We start from the raw sequence: 20,474 nt of genomic DNA, 5'->3' as shown, positions 1-20,474 counted from the left end.
ACATTTGTTGTAATGATATCTGAAAACCCAACAAAAACAGATAAGCAGGCCCAATTTGTTACTTGTTAATGTTTTCACCCTTATAAGTACAAGTTGTTTTGGATATGGCATTTAATTATTATTGGTTTTAATCTTCACTACACTTTCTAAAAAAGCCGCTGTTTTTATCAATATATTGTTTCCATTCATACATGACTACCCCAGAATTTTCTTGTGCCCCTCCCCGAATTTCCCAGGCTAGAATTGCCCCTGGAAAAATCGGATGTTTTGCAAGTTTTTAATGCAAAATAATTAGCAATGAATTTGACCATATTCTCAATTTAGAAAACCTTTCGTGGTTTATGTGACATAGTTTATTGGAAAAAAGCGACAGCACGTTCACAAAAAAAGAAGCTGGAAAACTCCGTATAGAATGATTCTGGGAAATATTTCTTTACTTGGATGGTTGCACATTTTTAAGGTGCTTGGGTTTGTTTATTAAGGACAGTCTGTCGCGTTTCTTATCGGTTCTCTAAACGAATTTCTTACACCATTGAAATATTTCAACCAAGCAAGTCAAAGTGCAGCTCGAAGAGTGAATTACGCCTTTTTTCGTTTATAAGAAACTGATTTATAAGAAACTAGTACTAGGACGCCCAAAAATTTAAGAAACTTTAGTACTAGGCTCAAGAAAAAGTAAAAAACTGTAAAATTTTAAGGAAATTGTCCAGAAGTTTTTATTTTCTTGATTCTTTTTTGGAAGCAGTAGCATAATTTGGATCTTGAACTGCTAGGGGTCTTTTCGCAATGATTTGCGTTTATATTCTTCCAGCTCAACTTCAAAACAATAAGGAAATTTAAGCTCCCGAAATAAGAAACAAACTAAGAAATTTTAGTACTAATACGCCAAAACTTGGATGTCAAAGTCGGAAACTTTATTATTTAGTGCTGATCCAAGTTTCTTGTAAAATAAAACAACGTCTAGCCAGGAATTTCTGTCGAGGCATATTGACAAAAAAGGCATAGTTAATAACTCAAAGATAAACTTGTCCGCGTATTACTCGCTAAAGATTTCTTCTAAAATACATTCGTTGGACTTAACAATGCCGAATGCCAAAACCACGGGAGGTACACACTAGAACGAGGCGTGACTATGAGGCACTTGCACTTCCCAGTTGTCCCACCATTGCAGGACGCTCTAGCATGGTGCAACCTGGGTCTAAAGTAATTCACCTTTCTGGGTTTGACTTCAGCATGGAAGGAAAGAAAGTTGTTATGTCTTTGGAGAATAAGCTCTTGTTAACCTCAAGGCTGCAAGGGAGCGGGTTGTTACAGTCAAAATTAGAGCTAGGCCATCATCAACAAAGCTACAAAACGGATGTTCCCGGTGTCTACGATAAACCTACTTATCGAGAACTCGGTGGCGACTCGAGAAATAAAACAAGGCCAGCAACAAGCTTGAATAATGATCTTTTGCGAAGCAGTGTTGCAAAGCAATTGACAAAAAACAAGCTCTTAGGGCAAACCAGTTACAGTCATAAACATGTGTCTGAGAAAAAGAAGCCAGCAAAAGAGTCTAGTCTAGAGAAAGATGCCGATAAATTGCAGCATTCAAGTGAAACAAGAGTCACTAAAACCTTACTTCAAAACAAAAGGCTTGAAAAGCCTGTCGCATCTAAAGGTTTGGCAGAGAAGAGTTTGACAACTAATTTCTTGCTGAGGTCATCAAATTCAATCAAAACAATGGGAATACAAAGACAAACAATCGATACAAACAGTAAAAATATAAACTTCCAATTGAAACCTAAAGCTTTATTGGCAACCAAAGAAAAGCATTCATATCTACCTGGTCCAACAGCTCTATTACAAAGCAAAGGTGATAGTAGAGACAAGGATGCTGCTGTCGAACAGATCATATGCATAAAGGAAGTTCCTCTCGTAAAGCCAATATATAAACTTGCATTTGATGATGAAGATCTGTCTAGAGAGTTTTTAGGAAGAAATAATGCCAGCAGCTTCAAAAAAACAAGTTTCAAAGATCCATCTGCAGAGAAGGAAAGACTGGCTGTTCAGAAATGCAAGGTATGTAAATTCCTATATGAAGGAACCTCAACTTTAAGTCAGCCTATGATTAGTGTTGTGGTTTTAACTCAACTTTCCATACCATAGCTATATCTGACTTTAAGCCTAGATAATGACATCAGTATTAATATATACTTTAAATCCACTCTTTCTCGTATATTCAGGGCAATAGATTGATTTAACTATTTAAGTATCCAATTCACGGCTCCTTGTGTAGGCTAAAATCTAATGATTCTACAGTAAAATACGCTCAATGACCATCCACTTAAAGTCACATACTACGGGTTACAGGCACATGAAATTTAGGACCAAACAGGAAAAATGATAGAATTATCTCTGTTAACAGTCACACTCTGCTTTCTTACACAAATTTTAAAATGACTTTTATGTATATATAACTGGAGTCTATGGTACAATCTATGTAACAGAACTTTAGGTGAAAAATAGCTATAGTTCCATTTATGCTTTTTCATTTAAGACTAATATAAGGACTAATTATGCCCTCATTGATTTATAACAATAACCGAATCATAAATTTTCCCTTTCAGACTGAGCTGCTAGATGTTGCTTCCTCTTCTATGATAAAGCAACCTGACTTCTATGCCAAAAATGATAACTTCAGGGTGGAATTGTTACAATCTGTTCATCAGGTGAAAGATTTTGATCCAGAATTCATTTTAAAGGTATGTATACCAAGACAGACAGCTTTTTAGTCAGGAGGAGGTTTTCAACAACAACTTATTGAAAACGCTCTGAGACACAAATGTATCTCAAGGTTGCCTTGAGAATTTTTGTATTGGAATCAAAAGACAACTTTTCGTGACCAAACAGAACGTTTTCAAGTATATCTTTATTAAGCCGCTCTTACACGGTCGAATGTCGAAAGCCATCATCAAATTGTCGAATTTGATTTTTCAAGAATCGAACGTGTTCTATTCCATTCGATAAATCGAAAGGTGAATGAATGACATTCTTGCTCACCAACGCTGCTACGTCATCCGAATTTACCAAATTCTGTATTGTTTCAGTCTGTTTGCAATCATTTTAAAGAAAAAATGGAGTGAATGCAGCCAAAGTTCAACAAAAAGGAAGAAACAGAATTATTCATTGCTAAATACTCATGTTGTCCTTCATGTAGTCCTTTCCTTCGGTGAAGCGCAACTCATTCAAATGTGTATCGTATGTTCCAAATACAGGACATTGATTCAACCACTCTTTTGTCCATTTTGTTCGTTTTCGCCTCTTATTTCTTTGTTTCTTAATACCAGTGTTATAACTCTGAAGCAACCTACTCCATTTCTATAGTCTATAACTATAGTCTATAAGCTGAAGCAACCTACTCCATTTCATAAACAGAATTGAGGCATTTGACTCTTATCCTATTCGACCAAATCTGATCGTGTAAAAGGGCATTCAATTCGACAAATCTGAAGCAAAACTAGATTTGACATAATCGAATTCCACAAAATCTGACCGTATAAGAGCGGCTTTAGAAAGGTTTACCATAGGGTCGCAATAGGGCATACCAATGCTGAGAAGATCACACCTATCCATATCATAAGCATGGCAGAGCAACAAAAGTGTTCTGTATTGTCAATACCATCATTTATTGGGCACAAAGGATCTAAAGTGTCAATGAAGTTATGTTTGAATTTATGATAATTCAGTTTGCTGAGTCCAACACAGCTGTGTTAAAATTGATAATCCTATTGGATCGTGAATGTTGTAGGCTAGTTTTGGAGGTGGACGGATGATTGCTAGTGGTTTTTTCTTGAAAACGTTAACTGAGCAGGACTGTTGGATCTCAGGGTCAAAGTTTTCCCATACCAACAGACAGTTAGGATAGAAACTTGATTTGAATTTCTCTGTTCTTGCATGTTATTGTCCCATTGTAGTTCGTCTATGAAGACTGTAGTCAGATTCCTGATGCTGGATTATGGGAACTCTTTTATAATCTGGGGTTTAATTATTGATGATCTTGTAGAAAAGAACAAGGCATCTACTCCATCGTTGTAGGTTCAGAGAATGCCAACTAAAAATGTCAGACATGTTCTGATGAGATGTGCCCTTCCAAGCGCCATCTACTGCTAGGGCGGTAGAGTATTGCACCTATTCGAGTTTTTCCATCAATTTAGTCAAAGTGAAATTGGTCAATTTGATTATTATTTTGTTAAAATTTGTTAAAATCGATTGATCTCGTTTATGATAAAATTTAGATTGTTTGCCATTATCCATCAAAGACTTTGTTGAATAAGTTACCCCGCATCATGTTTCATAAACGCCTTGTTAGCAATGTTTAAAGCTACTACTATAATGTTTTGACTTCATACCCCTTTTGCCAAAAGCCAGTTCCAATTCATAAAGCTTAGAAAAACAGTTATATCATAAATTTTACCTGCATAACATTGCCTTTGTATTGATTTTGCAGATTGCTATCTATCTGAGAAAGGAACTTAATATCAGAACTGGTACAAATTTTGTTTTGGCCTTAGCTGCATTTCACAAAGAGTGCAGACCATTTTTGAGACGATATTTTAGTTCAGCAATTGTGCTCCCATCAGATTGGATTGAAGTTGCTGAGTTATATCAAGTATGAATATCTTATTAAACAACACTTCTTGAAATCATTATCTTCGTATTTTGAATTTTCCTGCACTTACTTGAATCGTCTAATCAGTGTGGACAAAGTGATTATCTTTAGATATCAATAAGCAGTATATTGCCTGAGATTCAAATATTTTGCTCTGCTGCTGACCAATTTTAGTTTTCCCAATTACTGTGGCACAGCATGAAAAAATCCAATTATTTTTGGCCTTCTTATTTAGTAATAAGGATAGCAAAACATTCAATGGCTAGAAAACCTTGGGAATACATGCTAAGCCAATTTTTATTGTTTCCCCACCCTCAATTTTGAAAAGTTTCCTTTAGCGTTGTATATATATAGTTATATATATATAGTTTTATATCTGTTAATCATTCTATTCATTTGTAGACACTTCATGACAAGAACATAAACTTTGGGTCCTTGCCAACAGCTTTAAGGAAAGTAATGCTGGAAAAGTTCATTGCATTTGATCAATATCAGTTGGCCAAATATAACAAAGAAAGGTCAAGACTAAGGAAAGACAAAGCATCTAAGGTACATTTTGTGTAAGAATTGAAGTCAAAACATACTTATCATCAATTTTTTTGCTTATTGTTCTATAAATTTCACCTCATTTTTTTGTCATTTGTGACAAATTTCAGAACTGAAAATGTCTGATGTAGCACCAAAATAAAATTTTTTCTGAAGCATAATAGAAATAATTTGGTTTGTATAAAGATAAAAGCAACCCAATAAAAAGCGAATAACGAAAAACTTTTAGCAAAAAAGGTAAAATTTGTTAAATGCATTCTGAACTTAGCCAAAGTTTTTGAGACAGCAATTCTGTAAGTGCCTGAAATTTAAGATAAAGCTGTAAAGATATAAATGACAAACTTTTATATATGTTATTACTTTAAAGAAAATGTATAAAATTCTGTTTACAGAAGAAGATGAATCAACCAAAGAGGAAAACATCCCCTTCTGTAACAACTGAATCTACTTCATCTGATTCTGAGTCATCTGATTCCGAGTTGTCTGAATCTGAAATAATGGAAGATGAATCTGAGTCAGATGAGGAAATTCAAAGGAAGTCATTTACACTGAAACAGTTAATTCGAAAACTGCACATTTCAAACCCTGTCTATCCAGTGATGTGTCTTGTTGGGAAAAAGTATGTAGTAGTCTGTACCACTTTCATTTAGAAATTACTGTTTACCAGTCAGTTTTATCGTGATCAATGCCATATATAGGCAGAAATAAACATTCTGTAGAATAAGATTGCTCTTGGTTGTAACTCAGAATTTTTAGTGCTATCTGTGATCAGCAGACAACTATAATTATTGTAGCCATTTCAAGTCTGTTTGGTTTTTGCAAAGATAGGGAAAATACCTTTCATGACTAACTGCACACTTGCTCATCCTCAACTTTTGAATTGTATCGCTCACTGCTAAAGGTAATCAAGCCAGCATCTATTTGGGGGGAGTTTGTGTATTATAACCATTTTAAAAAATTTGCACTACTCAGATTTAGACTGCAAAATTGTTGATATTGTTTTATGCAGTAAGATGCTTTTTAGACTCAATTGATTGTGTCTAGTTAGGATTGTGATCAGATCTTAATAAAGCTGTCAGAATGTTGGAATATTAGGAAGCAATGGCATAACTTTCACATTTCATGGCTATATATATCTAGGATACAGCATAACCTAGATGATGCCTTATTTATTAGGTATCCATCAACTGTTGACGAATTTCGACGTTCAGGACTGGAAGGGATATGGGAAGAGGTACTGGTTTTATTCAAATTTCGTTTCTATCAAAGCAGCATTGAATTTATGTTACAAATATATTCTATTGTAAGTCATCATAGGTTTAGTGTTTCTACATCTTCTATGCAAGTTTTAATTTATTTAGGAGAAAGCTGGTAAAAGAATGAAATTGCCAATACCAGAAACATGGGAAACGCAGGTTGCTCTCAAAGGAAATAAGGCATCCACATGGGAACAATTGCTCGGTATCAGTTTTGTTCGTTTTTAATTTGCAATTAACAAATGTACTGGCTGTAGGTTATAGTTTATTCATCCCTATCGTGTTTGCCTTGTTTTACCCCACCCCATATATCCTTAGGGGAAATAGAAGTCTTACAAGAGAACCTGCTTCACAACTCTCAAGGCGATTAAGTTTATTTATTTTCTAATTCATGCGGCCTAGATTGTCATTCTCTTATGACTTAATAACAACTTTTATAATTTGTTACAAAAGTTCGGTTGTCCTGAAATGACTTATGCCATTGTTCTGAATTTTAAAAGTTATTTGAGCAATGTACCAGAAAGCGTTCTTTCAGTGTGTTTGTTTGAGAAGATAGCAGTATTTTAGAAACTAGTCTTGTAAGAAGACAACTATAGGTGGGATCAAATGTGAAAAATTGTAGATCAGATGGTTCACAGTAAATGCTTTTGGTATGTTTAGTAATGTTTGCTTTTGGTATGTTTGAAAATCTGTTCAAAAGTTTTACCACTGTTTTTTGACAATAGATCACAACAAGCTTCCATTCATGGCAATGCTGCGTAATCTCAGAAACATGCTGCAAGCAGGAATCAGTACGAAACATCATAACATTATATTGAAACGACTGACAAACGAGGTACCCTGAGGAATTTATTTTACAAAAGTTTAATTTTGATTAACATATAATGAAAATACTTTTAACTTGTCTGTTGCAGAAGACAGGGTCTTTGGTATATAGAAGAGGGTGGTTCACACTTGCTTCTCAGAGCCACGCGCTTTATACGAACATCGGGCGACCAGTCGGCGTGCATTTTTAAAACCTTTCTATTCTACCTACAAAATTGTGATGTACAATGTGAATAGAAGAAGAATAAAATATAGAAGAAATGTTTTAATGTTTTTTTTCTTCTAGGAAACTGTAATCCGAAGCAAACAGTTCCCATTTAGATTCTTTTCTGCATATGACGTCATAAACGATTTGGACGAAAAATATAAAATGTGGGAGCAAAAAGCAATAAATGGTAATTCATCTTTGGTTTAGCTATGCTAAAAGAAATTTCTTATTTTTATATGAATTTGCCATACCTACCTATAGAAACTTGAATAACTCTGATGTATATTAAGATTTCAAGCTATTTGTTTGTATAAGTTTTAGAAATAATTAGTATTAGATGAAAAAGTTGCAAATGCAAAAGATAGCTACATCTTGTCCAACTAATTTTTCCACTGGTTTCGTGAGAGAGGGGGGGGGGGTGGTGGTTGGGGATGCTAAGCTCGATATTGTTGGTTAAGATAATACCATAATTATTAGAGTTGTTGGTCTGGAAAATTGATACGTGACCCAACCTTGTGTTAAACGCTTGAACTAATTCCGTTTTTTATGTTTTAAGGCGACTTTAGCGAAATCGCAACACAGCCCTCTTTCCAATTTTTAGGACTGCATCTTGTTTTTATCATTTTATGCCATTCGATGTTCCTCTTTTGCGAAAATTTGATCTGCTCTTATGAAATTTGTCTCGTTCAGGTGAATTAACCGATCAGCCTCCGCCTGTTTACGCAAGAGGTCGTGCAAGAGGTCGCGGACGTGGTCGCGGAAGAGGCAGAGGTGGCCGTGGGCGTAGTCAGATGATATCTCAGTTAAGGTATTTTCTTTCCCTGTATATTATGGGTTATTGTCTTACACCTTACCATTCTGCAATTTCAGGCTGATTTTACAAGATGGCTAACGTGTTTTTCATCCTTTGATTAGAACAAAACGAAAAAGGTTCTGTCTTCCTCGATGTCTTCCTCTTCCTTTTCAATATTATCCTAACTGTTTCATTAAGAGCTTCATCAATGAGCTTATGAACGTCCTTCTATTGTTTTATCTGTCACGACCCTCGTGTAACCTACAATGCTTGCAAAAAGCACATGCAACAAGCAACACCCATCGGCTTGAATCGTTTTACGTCGTTCCCTGTCACCCCCACCCTTAGAACAGTGTTCATTGTTTAGGCAGGTATGATACAGGTCAAATGAATAGCGTACTTTTGAAACCAAATTGAAACCAATATTACGTTATCTACAACAGGCATCGTGTACAGTTGACTCTCTTAAAAAAGGACCTTCAAGGGAGGGGGGAGGGGGTGGGTATGGAAAAATTTTGACTAAGTCAATGTCCGACTTATCTGGGGTACAACTTGAATAAGGTAGGAAAATCCAATTGCAATTGAAAAATTGTCCGACTTTGTGAAAGTCCGAGATTCTCTCTACGCAGTGATTTTTTAAAACGTTCTTTTTCCCAACCATAGTGATCTCAAATACGATTCGGATCTGATACAAAAGTACAGAAAGGCTCTTGACAAGGCAGTGAGAATATCATGTATACACAACATAACTCCTATGCCAGGATCTTCCATCATTATTTGTGACGTCGAAAGCAGCCTTGATGAACCATGCTCCTCCGCAAAGTCATTCGGCAAAACAAAAACGGTATCAATATTAAATGTTTGCTATGTTTAATGACATTGTAAGGAAGCATATGCGTTTTAGGGTAAATTTTTTACATTGTTGAACCATATAGATAAGGGGAGGGGGGGTATTTTTAAAGGTAATCTCGATTATCTTGCCGACTTGCCATTTTATTTCAATAATTTCTTTCTCGTAAACATATTTTGCTTCAGTCACACACGGCTCCAAATTGCATTCCTGTCAATTTCTTTTCTCTGTCTCTGTCCCTTGTCCCAGAATATTGACTGATATATATTTTATCTTGGCTTGAACACCTTTATGTTGGAATTGATTCAGGTTTTTTTAAATAATAAAGTCACGAGCATAGTTTAGTCGAATCAATTAGGTGAGGTGGATCAATGGACAATTCCCCATCTCATGACGCGAATATCCCTATTTCACCACTGAATCCCCCTAAAAGTTTATCAGATGTTCGTATACATCACAATTGTTTCAAAGGCTCATAAAATTATATCAGTGAAATGATATCACATGTGTGCATGTGTTAATATAATAATGTATTTTTCCATTCAAATCACTATTAGATTCTTGAGGTTGGACTTCTTTTGGGATTGATGGCAAAGTACAGTTGTGAGGAATGCAAACTCTTATTTTTTCTCAACGGAAAGTTTGTCTTGCATGAAATCCAAAACCAAGACACCATGTTGACCAATTTACTCAACGCAATTGAAAAAGTAAAGGTAATGATAAACCGACGTCTGCTGTATTTTTTGTTGAAGAATCCTAAAAGTGAGACAATCTTCTTCCTCATAATTTCAACTTAGATTTACTGAACGGACAGTCTGTTATCATACATATTAGTTCATATTTGATGTCTTGAAAATATAAAATTCACGTGATAAAACCATTAGCAATGAAGCGTTCTTTATTGATGACGTCACAAGAGTCAATTTTCAGAATTTGTTATCTTTGGATCTCATAACTTGAAAGAGCATCATGGAAGGCCTGTAAATTTGAAAAATCAGCTAAAGGTATTACAAATTGGCTGAGATATGGCCAAATGAGCACAGGCTCTTCCCCAACAATCCTCTGTAATTTGTCTCTGTTAATATTTTGATGAGCAAAGCCGAATCAGCAAAGATATGTGGGCAAACTTCACATCTTTTGTTGACATACATCACCCGATTTGTGACATACTGTCTGACTTTCCACTGAAGTATTTATGGCGTTCTTCTAATTTAGGTAGTCAAAATTCAACAGTTCTAAGATATATATTCATTAGAGTTCAGTCATACCTGAGAACTCGATAGCGAAATTCCATCATTAATTCACCCTTCTTGAATTGTTCTTATCATACAATTTGCTTTCGAAGCTTATGCGCTCTGAGAATAATGGAGAAGACATCAAAGACTATTTCTGGAAACTGATTAGCGACCAAGTCAAGGTACGAAATAGCCTTTTCGGCTTATTGGTAGGGATTTAGTCATGCCCTATGATGTGTTTGTTTCTTCTCACATTAAATAAGGATTTGAGACCATGTTTTTTCTCTGAGACTATGGATTTAAGCTCAAGATTTTCTAGAGCACAACAAAAAACGTTCATTGCAATTTTTTGATTCTTTAGTAAATTTATGTATTAGTTTATGTAAGTGGATCACAACTATTGGGTCGTAATCAAGGTTTGCTGCGGTTTGTTTCACAAATAATGTCAAAGAGTAGACTCAAAACAATTGCCAATTCTATATTACTATCAAGAATAGCCGAAAGTACAGTGTTTGACTGGTGAGTACATGTCTCTAACTCAAGGCCCGCGGGACATTATTGTATCCCGCCCGCGAGATCATTTCATATTATTGTTTTTATTTAGTGTGTTCAATGAATGTTCATCTTTTTCGGCCTGCTACCAAAAGTATGTTTTGGATTTTGTGCAATTGAGTTTGACACCCCTGGGTTAGTACCTTGATTTGCAAGGAATTCCTCCAGTTTGGTTAGCGCATTATTTCTAATGCCAAACCCAATGCTATAGACTATGAAAATGATCTGATCTGCAATTTTAATCTAGGTGTCAATTATGCTTAATTTTTGTTTCAGGTTGACAACCTGATGATTTTAAGCAATTTCAACCATAGTTCAGTAAAAGAATTCTGGCAGTTCTTAGCAACTGTTTTTGTCGAGAAGTACCGTCTGTTTGTTAACTCAGAAATGTTGCTAGTTGATGTGAACATTGGAGCTGGGGGAAATTTTGGAGGTCCTTCTACAAGGTAGGCTGTTATTCGGTCTAATTTTTAAAATTCTCTGTTCATCTGTTCTGAACGGGGACCTTATTCTCTTATGCACTAGGAATGAGTTGCCAATCGTTGAATCACCCAAGAATAAAAGATCAGTTTTTGGTGGGCTGCATGCTCTTCACCTTTTGGAACAGTATAGGAATGTTGTGCTAGAGAATTCTGTTGCCCCGAAAACGTCACGATAGTCAAAGAGATTGCTCTATTTGCAAATATTTTATTAATCTGTGCACTGTCAAAGCTAGAACAATTGAACACCAGTTTGAAATTTGAGTTTGCTTTACATGGCTGCCCCCTCAGAATGAAGTTATAAAAGCCTTTTGCAGATTCGTTATGAAATCTATCTACAGAATCCTTTTTTCTGTTTCTTCCTTTCATGTGAATATTGGGTCTTTTCCAGCTTCTTTGAAAGTTGCACCATTTTTTTACAGCTTGCAGCAAAGTGAAAATTTCTCACCCCTGCTTTTCTTACAGTTTTGCGGCATATGCTTTGTTGCTTAATATGGCTGTTAAAATTGGATTCAAATGCACTATGCAATTTGCTTCTGTTTGGAATCAAAGATTTGAACTTGATTGGAAACAGAATCATCATAGAAGCAACAATTTCATTCATCGAAGCAACAAAGCGTTTTGATTGAATGCTTAGAAAGTAAACAGCAGCGCCCCCCCCCCCCTTATCACTGTTAGTTTTACCAGGGTAGCGTAGCACCAAATAATCAATTAAACTTTGGCAGGAAATAAATTTTTTGGTATAAAGCTACATTAGATTCCTTTTGCTTAGATTCTAGTATGAAAATTGTGAATGTCATCCAAAGTAGGGACCAGATGACCTTGTGTCCTTTCTTGCTTTGGGTGGCACAATAGAATGTATCAAGTATGGCTGTTTGTAAAATGTCAGCTGCATCAAGTTGTATATTTTCTTGTGCAGGCCATCCCCATCACCGAAGAATATTTCGATTGATTCATATAGCGACCAGATATTGAGGTAACTGACTCAAATATAATGTTGTTATAAGCTATGTTGTTATTTTTAAAGAAATTTATGGCAAATATCTCTACAATTTTCAATAATTTTCTTTACTCATGTGCTGTTTTTTATCTTTGTATTTGGGTTTGAACCTTTCTAAAGTCGTTTAAAGTAAAAAACTCCTTGCTGAATATTTCTATTGGTATTTTTCGGTTATACAGTGACATAAATAATGATAACTGATACTACAAGTCATCGATCTTTGAAACCGAAGACAGCTGACGATTCGCTTAATCAGATGAAATATCACCATCTAGAGGAGGAACCTCATTCCATGAAGATTATCTTCCCCGACGTTTAATGGACTTTGATATTCTTAAAAAAAATTGATTTTTTGATCAGCAAAAAGCCCATTTGGTTAAGAACCTTTTCTGAAAAAAGGAACTTGGCACTGAAGACTTTCGAGATTGGGACAAAGCCAGGGCTCCATTTTTTCCTTGATTGTCAGTTCTTCAACGATTGTCAGTACTTCAACGATTGTCATTCCTCCCTCCCCCGACGAATTATGCCTACACTATTATTCTAATGTTTTTTCCTCTTTTGTAAAAAATTTTTTGTCCTCCCGAGCACTTGAAATTTTACCTTCGATTATTCAAATGTGCCTTTGATACCCCCAAAATTTGAAGGTAGCACGGAAGAGCGGAAGCACACCATACTAAGGTACCTTTCGTCTGACACTCCACAGGGTATAAACGTCGGTAATGTCCAAAGCAGAGAATTTATGTCCAGAAGTGGAACTTAAGAAACGCGAGAGAAAGTTAAATGCAATTGATTGGTCCTTTGATAATTCCCATCCCCAGTGTTTCTTCATCCACATCCCTTGCTAATTACTGATGAAAGTAAAATCGGAGGTTGAAAAATTGGAAACCGAGGCTGGTTCTGTTCTGTATCGTAACCTCAGTATTAGGGCAAAGATATAGGCCAAGTCATCACTGACTATAAATTTCCAAAAAGATTAAATCTCGTGAAAAGCATGTAGAGATGACTATAAATATAATGCTTCAAATGAATTTGGGTTTAGAGAAAGGAACTCAAAATAGAAGTATTTCCACTTCATCATTTATTTGTTATTTTTCTTAGGTTTGTTACAGAGAAAGGCAACAACACGCTATTGAGTCATGTCGATAACATCGATCTCGCCTATAACCTACGGGACATCAAGGTAACATCAACTTTTCAAGTAAATTACAGTTAAAGTATCAATTTGTATATCCTGTGTTTACACTTCAAAAACACTTTGAGGCCCTTTCTTAGAGCACGCAAAACTTTGAATCTTGGCTGAAACTAATCAACAGTACCAATTCTTAAACAGGACAACATTTTTCTGACCTTTATTCATTCTGGCTCCCTTTCTTTTATTCCTCTTTTGGAAGAGGTACAATTCTTTCTTGATATAGGACTGTTTACATTTGCTAATCAATAATATTACTAGTTGTACAACCATGTATGATTTTTCGTGTTTCAGATATCGGGGAAAAGACCAATCAAGCTATCCACGAATGAAATTCAATTGTCACCAAAAATCGAGAGAAGCTCCCCTTGGTGGAAAAGTGTTCGTGTTTTTATATCATCTACGTTTCGAGATATGCACGGAGAACGCGACCTGCTCACCAGATATGTTTTCCCTGAACTCCGAGCGCGTGCAATGCAGCATTTCATTAATATATACGAAATCGATTTGCGATGGGGAATCACGGAGGAGCAAGCAAGATCAGAGAAGTAATGATGTGGCAATAATTTGTCTTTCGATATCGTTTTTGTGATTATTCATAATTTTTTCATACAAGGTTTTCAAGCCAAGATTAAGTGAAAGAAACATGTAACATCAATCTTTGTCGGTCTGGGTCAGAGTTTTTGCGCACTTGTTTTTTGGGGATGATAGTTGCATCGAAAGAGGCATTAGAAGTTTTATATGATATTTGACCGTTAGCCTGATTTATGAAAAATTTTGAAGTTCTGAATTTTTAAGAGTTACTTAATGTCATTAGAAAACGACTTCCATGTAACTACTTTAGTTGTTATCCATAAAAACGAATTCCCAGTAATTTGAATATACTTTGGCAGTTTCTAATTTCATATCATCGTATATACGGAAGAATTGACAAGTGTGAAAGCCATTACATTAAAATAATACAAATGGAAAGCATATATGCCTGTCAATTTAGTTCCATGCAGAGATGATTAAATCAAGATTACATTTGTTAGAGAAAAAACGACTATTCCAATATTTTGTCTTTTGATAAAACTAATCATCTCAATTCGCAGCCAAGTGGAGATTTGTCTCTCTGAAGTGCTGAGGTCAGATATCTTTATTGGAATTGTCGGTGGACGATATGGCTGGATCCCAAGCGACGTTGATTTGGACAGGATTCCAGGATGCGAGCGATTGCATGGACACTGCGAAGGCAGATCTATCACAGAGCTTGAAATGAACCTTTTTGCACTTACTAGAGCCAAAGATGTTGTCGGTCGGGCATTCTTCTACTTTAGAGATCAAAGCTTCATGAAGTATGAACTTAACAGTTTTTTACGACATTATTCCTTTATTGAACTTTACGTCATAATCCATAGTTACTGTTTCTTGCTTGCATTCCTTGCAATCCACATCAACCTCTTTGTAATGGAAATTACAGTTTACGGGTCTATCATAACTTGCTCGATAAGGTATAGACAGAGCTGTACACGCTTTTGGGGGGTATAGAACAGGAAGGTTATAAGTTGCTAATCCTTGCTTAATGTGATCACCAGGCAGCTGTACCTCTTTGTATACTTATAGCAACATATGTTCATTTGCGTCTCCCTATATCCGCTTTTCCTGAATCCTTTCAATCTGTCTCGTAAACACAGGTACTCAGAGCCCGCCTTCTTTGAAGAGTAGCAGTCTGGTTCTTGACTGGTTTCATTCGCATTTCGCTTATTCTCGCTTCCGGGTAACTTTGCTGGCCACAAGAAGCACTTTGCGAGAGCCATGCAAGACTAAATCAATCCTGTCAAATTTCCAAAAGACGCTTTCTATATTCTTCTGCATTTTGAATTAAAATTAACTTGAAGCGCTTGTATTCATCTTACATATCCCGAACCATTTTCTTAGGTGATTTGATAGTAGGGAACGTTTTGCGGATGCAATAATTTCTGTTTACTTATTGTTTGCAAAATATTTTTGTTCTATAGTTATGATCTTTCAATCTAGAGACGTTCCAGCAGAGTATGTCACCGAATTTACCACTGACAATGAGGATTCGCTGCATAAGTGGAAGGCATTGAAAGAAAACATAAGGAAAAGTGGACTTGAACAGTCAAAGTATTTATTTCTGCAATATTTTCATTTTTCCGCATTATGTTTTATATACGAAGTTTTTTTATAATACTTATCGTTTTTAAGTGTCTTGAAATATGGGTCTAAGTGCCAGGAACTCAGCTCTTCAAATCGTGATCTGGCATACTACTTATAAATTAGTGTCAACTACCCTTTCTGGAACACCACCAGTGCTGTCAAGTGATTCTGTTTGCCTTTGGTAGATATTGCTAAAAAATAAACTTCTGATTTCCATTTATTAATGCTCTTCTAGGAGGTTCGGAAATTTTCTTTCCAATGTTTACTTCTGCCGCTGCCATTTAGACCCTCGTATACCTGCACTGTCTTTAGCTGCCATTTAGACCCTTGTATACTTGATGCTGGTAGCATGCTTCCATGAAAGCATAGATCCGGTAATACCATCACGTTTCGGCCGAAATTATGCTAACGAGCGAACCGGTATGGCGCGTAGCATTTAATCATGAAAACGCGAGAGAATACTCGAGACGACGATAAGTTGAAATACAGAGGGGCAAGTTGTTCGGCACTCCCAAAAAACGCAAAACAATGTTACTATAGTCTATGACACCATGTTTTTATAACAAGATTATGCTTTTACAATTTATTGAATGGTTAATATTATTTCTCAAGGTACACTTGCTCTTGGGGTGGTGTTGTTGATGGAAAACCAATTGTGACAAATCTGGAGAAGTTTGGTAATCTTGTACTGAACAATGTGTGGACTGCGGTTAAGAATAATTACATGAATGAGGTAAGAAACTTCTCATTGCACAGTCTATAGAGTATTATTGCTCATCCATTAGCAAGATGTATGATATTGCTTAATAATGCTTTGAAATCGCCTTTATAAGTTGTGATACTCCTTCAAGCAATAAATTTAACGACAAAGGAAGCATGGATCAAGTGAGGTGCTCTGGGCTTGAAGTCCCATCACACTTTTCAAAAGGGCCATGGATCCTTATGGCATTTTTTAACGGTTTGGAATCTTGTTATGTCATGGAATTGCTATACAGTTTGGAACTGCTATACTGTTAAGAATTTTGCTGCTTTATGCAGGTTTGAGCCTAATCCCATTTGCCTTGTTTTACTTTTGAAGACCACTGATTTAGAAGATAGCGTCAACCCCCATGATGCATTTGCTGAAAAAGCCGCGGAACATTTCGTCGGTCGAAAATCTGCATTGAAACAGAGCCTCGAAATAATCGCAACATGCGCCAGAACCAAGTGTGGCGTTTTGATGATCACCGGGAAAAGCGGTTGTGGCAAAACCTCTTTTATGGTATGTTTTTTGCAAAGTTAATTTGAATTCGTTTGTAGTGAAACGTAACAGCAATAGAATGAATACATGCTGAAAAGCATGTTGTAAAAGTATTGTTAATATGTGACAATTGGTTCTGCATTATTTAAGCTTGTTTCGTGAATTTTTGCCAGAAGTGTTCCTTTGGCCCTTTTCAGAAAGAAGGTCAGGATCCCCACTTTGACAAATCTCAATTCTACAGCTCGAGAGCTAAGCTGTCCTTTTCCAAGGATACATACAGAGTTTTACTTATTTGGTCGATATGAGGTCACATTTCTAATTCTTTGAAGCGCTCTTAGGATTTCTTCTTTCCAATTGTTGCCAGGCCTGTAACTCTTTTATTTTATTCGTTTAACTATTTAGAGCTTCTTTGCACAATCATCATTTTACGGCCAATATTCTTATTTTTTGAAACGTAATTTGCCACAATTTTCTAAATGTTTCCGTGTGTTAAAGTATTTTTGTGGCTGTTTCAGGCAAAGCTATATAAGGATGTTTCTGGTGAAAAGAGTTCATGTCCTTGCTTTTTTGCGGATGCAGTTCCTGACAAGAGAAACATTAATGACTTGGTGAAACATCTTTTTGTTTCAATTTTGCCACATGTGGATAAACCAAGAGATATTCCAGAATCCTTCAAGTAAAACAGTTTATCTCCATTCATATAAACTATTACAAAGCATTTTTATCAGTTCTTTTTTATAAGTTTAGAAGTTTAAAACATTATGATAGTTAAATGTGTCCAAACATAATTGAAAAAATCACATTTTCATGTTGATCATACGTAATGGCATCCTGAAAAAGAATATAAGTTTCTGCTATAAACTTAAAGCTCTATGTGAGCACTGTTTCAATTCAATTCAATAATAATGATAATAACCATGACGAAAAATACGACCCAACTGAAGCAAGGCTTGTCTAGTTTCAGCTACAATGCAACAAAACTAGATTACTAACAAAACAAAGAAGCATTTAAGATACAAAGCATCCTAATTCTTATGCGTTACCATCATTTGATTTATACGTTACCGAAATTTATAGTTTTGAAATGCTGTATGGTTCGGAATAGATTTCACAGACGTTTTAAGTTTATTCTACATTTTTTATTCGACATTTTGCGTTTTCGTAGCTACGTCATTTTGTGTGGGATGCGACTGTTTTCATTCTTAGTTTTTATGTCGTATTGTAATCACTGCTCATTGAATTGGCGACAAAGTAGTTTTGGAACTTTTTCGGAGCGTTGTTATGATCCACGTCATGTATTAATTTTTGAATTTTAAGCTTGCTAATGCAGCTAACATTTTTTAAGTCAGATGCATTTATTTTTAAAATTTTCACAGGGTTTCTGTTTGTATAGCATTTGATGCCCTGTCAGTATATGACTTTATATAGCACTTCACTTTCTTTCTTATGTGTGAGGCTTTTCATTTTTCCTATTACCTGCAAAAGCTACTTCTATTTTTCTTAGGTAAATGTCTTTTGATGTCCAACTATTGTGATTTCTTTGTTTCGTTTTAGAGACCTTCAGAGTGAGTTTTCTCTGTTGCTTGAAGATGCAAGCAGAATAGCTGAAACAGATGAATTGATGATTTTCATTGATGGAATCGATCTTGTTGAGACACCGGCAAAAGTATCGCTGCTCGGCTGGTTGCCCGATCCCGTTCCAAAGGTATTTGTCTGGCAGCTCTAGAAGCTTAAACACTGCATTCTATAAACATTGTTACACCACTGTCTGGCAGAATTAATGAGTTAAGCCAGTTAACTGTATTGAAACGAATTGAAATTTATCTACCACCCTTTTTCTTAAACGTTTCAGCTCCATCGACTACAAGCACTTCCTTAAGGCTTGGAACCCAATTACTTATTTAAAAAGATCGTTGTCGACACCCTGTTCCCCTTCATCCTTGAAAAAAGTATTGGTTTACTGAGAGAAAATGGTTTTTTAAACTGTTTTTATATTTACTGTAATTTTTATTATCTCTACACATGAAACAGAGAGGATTCATTTTTGAAAAGAAAATGCTAATGAATGTGATTCGGAAAAAAATACAAAAACAGGCACTGTATGTATAACAAAAAAATTTGGGTCCGTGAAGACGGATTTGCCCTTTTTAAACGTTGGTAAATAAATCATTTGAAAAACCTTTATCTCGTAATGGCACGTAACCATCAGGCACCTCGAAAAATGCTAAAAGCTGTGTGCGTTACCTACCATCTTTAGTTTCACCATTGGTTAGTTCGGTGGTCTAACGAAAGCAGTTACGGTCACTATGTTGTTTTAACCTCGTCTCGACCCAGAGCTGGGTATCCAGTTTGCCATATCGGGTATAGTTTCTTATACTTTGAGAGGTGTTGGGCGAATTTGCTTTCATTATCATCAGTAATTCGATAAAACTCTTGAGTTCCCTTTTTTTTATTTTTTTCCTTATGTTTACAACACCGAATTTGTAATTTCAGGGTATTTGCTTTGTCATTTCCTGTCATCAAGACGGCCTCTGTGCACAAACACTACAGTCAAGGAAGAAGGGAGTTGAAACACTTCGAATCGGGGCGCTGGATATGATGGAAAGGGTTGAATTCGTGAGGCGACTTTTGAAGAAGCACAGGAAGGAGCTTGATGAATCAGCCTTCAATAACCAGGTAAAGAAGCTTTTTTGGATTCCATAATGTTGACCAGTTCATTCTTGGATGCGTTGTTTTCGATGCGTTGATCAGGAAATCGATTAGTAGACAATAGAAAGAGTACGGTACATTATTAGCAAGGCTTTAGCAAAGCAAGGACATACCTTTATCTTTTGTAGTATAAAATTTGCTATGAGTGGCTAGAAGGGGATGGAAGTGCTGAAAAAAAAAGGAAATGGGATGCAGTAATTTCTTCACTTTTCTCGTTTGTCCTTAATATTGTCGTTGATATTTATCTTCACTGTTTAGAGTTATATCTAAACTTCAATCAATTTAAAATTTTCCTGATTATTTATGAAATCTTTACTTTATAAAATCTGCAAGAATAAAGTTGTTTTATTCAGATGAAAATGTTGGTATCAAAGCGAGAAGCAAATCTGCCAATTTTTCTCAAACTTGCCTGCGAAGAACTTCGATTCTTTGGAGTTTATGAGATGGTAAGACTGATCTTTCATTTTTATTGTCTGTAGGACTGTACAGTTCTTACTTACCACCCCAAGTTTCTTGCTTGACGCTTTTATCTGCCTAACTGCCTAATAAGCTAACTGTCTAGCTAAGTCAGCGTGTACTGCTCTGTCTGAATGACATGATGCGCTCAGCAAAAGACTAAAGAATTTCAATCTTATCAGTAGTCCTATGTTTTTGTAGCTTCGTGTTTCTATTCCTAACAGCAATTGTCTGAAACCTCATATTTTCCATGGTATTGATTCTTATAATATAATCACAATTGCTTTTAATCCGTGATTTTTGAGTTTTTGGTATGTAATAT

The 20,474-nt window shown here is 35.7% G+C and overlaps 1 protein-coding gene across 1 annotated transcript; it reads left to right on the top strand.

Moving 5' to 3' along the window:
- Positions 1–79: 79 nt before the first annotated feature.
- LOC148957459 (telomerase protein component 1-like) lies at positions 80–20,142 on the top strand (the record flags this gene model as incomplete). The annotated part of the gene is given in 25 exon segments (XM_089115283.1): positions 80–2,061; positions 2,610–2,744; positions 4,490–4,651; positions 5,054–5,200; positions 5,590–5,816; positions 6,374–6,431; positions 6,559–6,658; positions 7,179–7,288; positions 7,565–7,673; positions 8,177–8,294; positions 8,943–9,123; positions 9,687–9,842; positions 10,475–10,546; positions 11,193–11,362; positions 12,315–12,371; positions 13,494–13,575; positions 13,879–14,132; positions 14,679–14,921; positions 15,604–15,714; positions 16,360–16,480; positions 16,826–17,008; positions 17,503–17,663; positions 18,542–18,692; positions 19,481–19,663; positions 20,050–20,142. Coding segments are annotated over 25 exon segments (4,356 nt in total), but the record flags the coding sequence as incomplete, so codon positions are not given.
- Between the last annotated feature and the right edge of the window lie 332 nt (positions 20,143–20,474).

This window comes from Rhopilema esculentum, unplaced genomic scaffold (genome assembly GCF_057945365.1).
Source record: "Rhopilema esculentum isolate cy_ngs unplaced genomic scaffold, ASM5794536v1 HiC_scaffold_24, whole genome shotgun sequence".
Classification (NCBI taxonomy): Eukaryota; Metazoa; Cnidaria; class Scyphozoa; order Rhizostomeae; family Rhizostomatidae; genus Rhopilema; species Rhopilema esculentum.
This window is presented reverse-complemented; position numbering and strand designations above follow the sequence as displayed.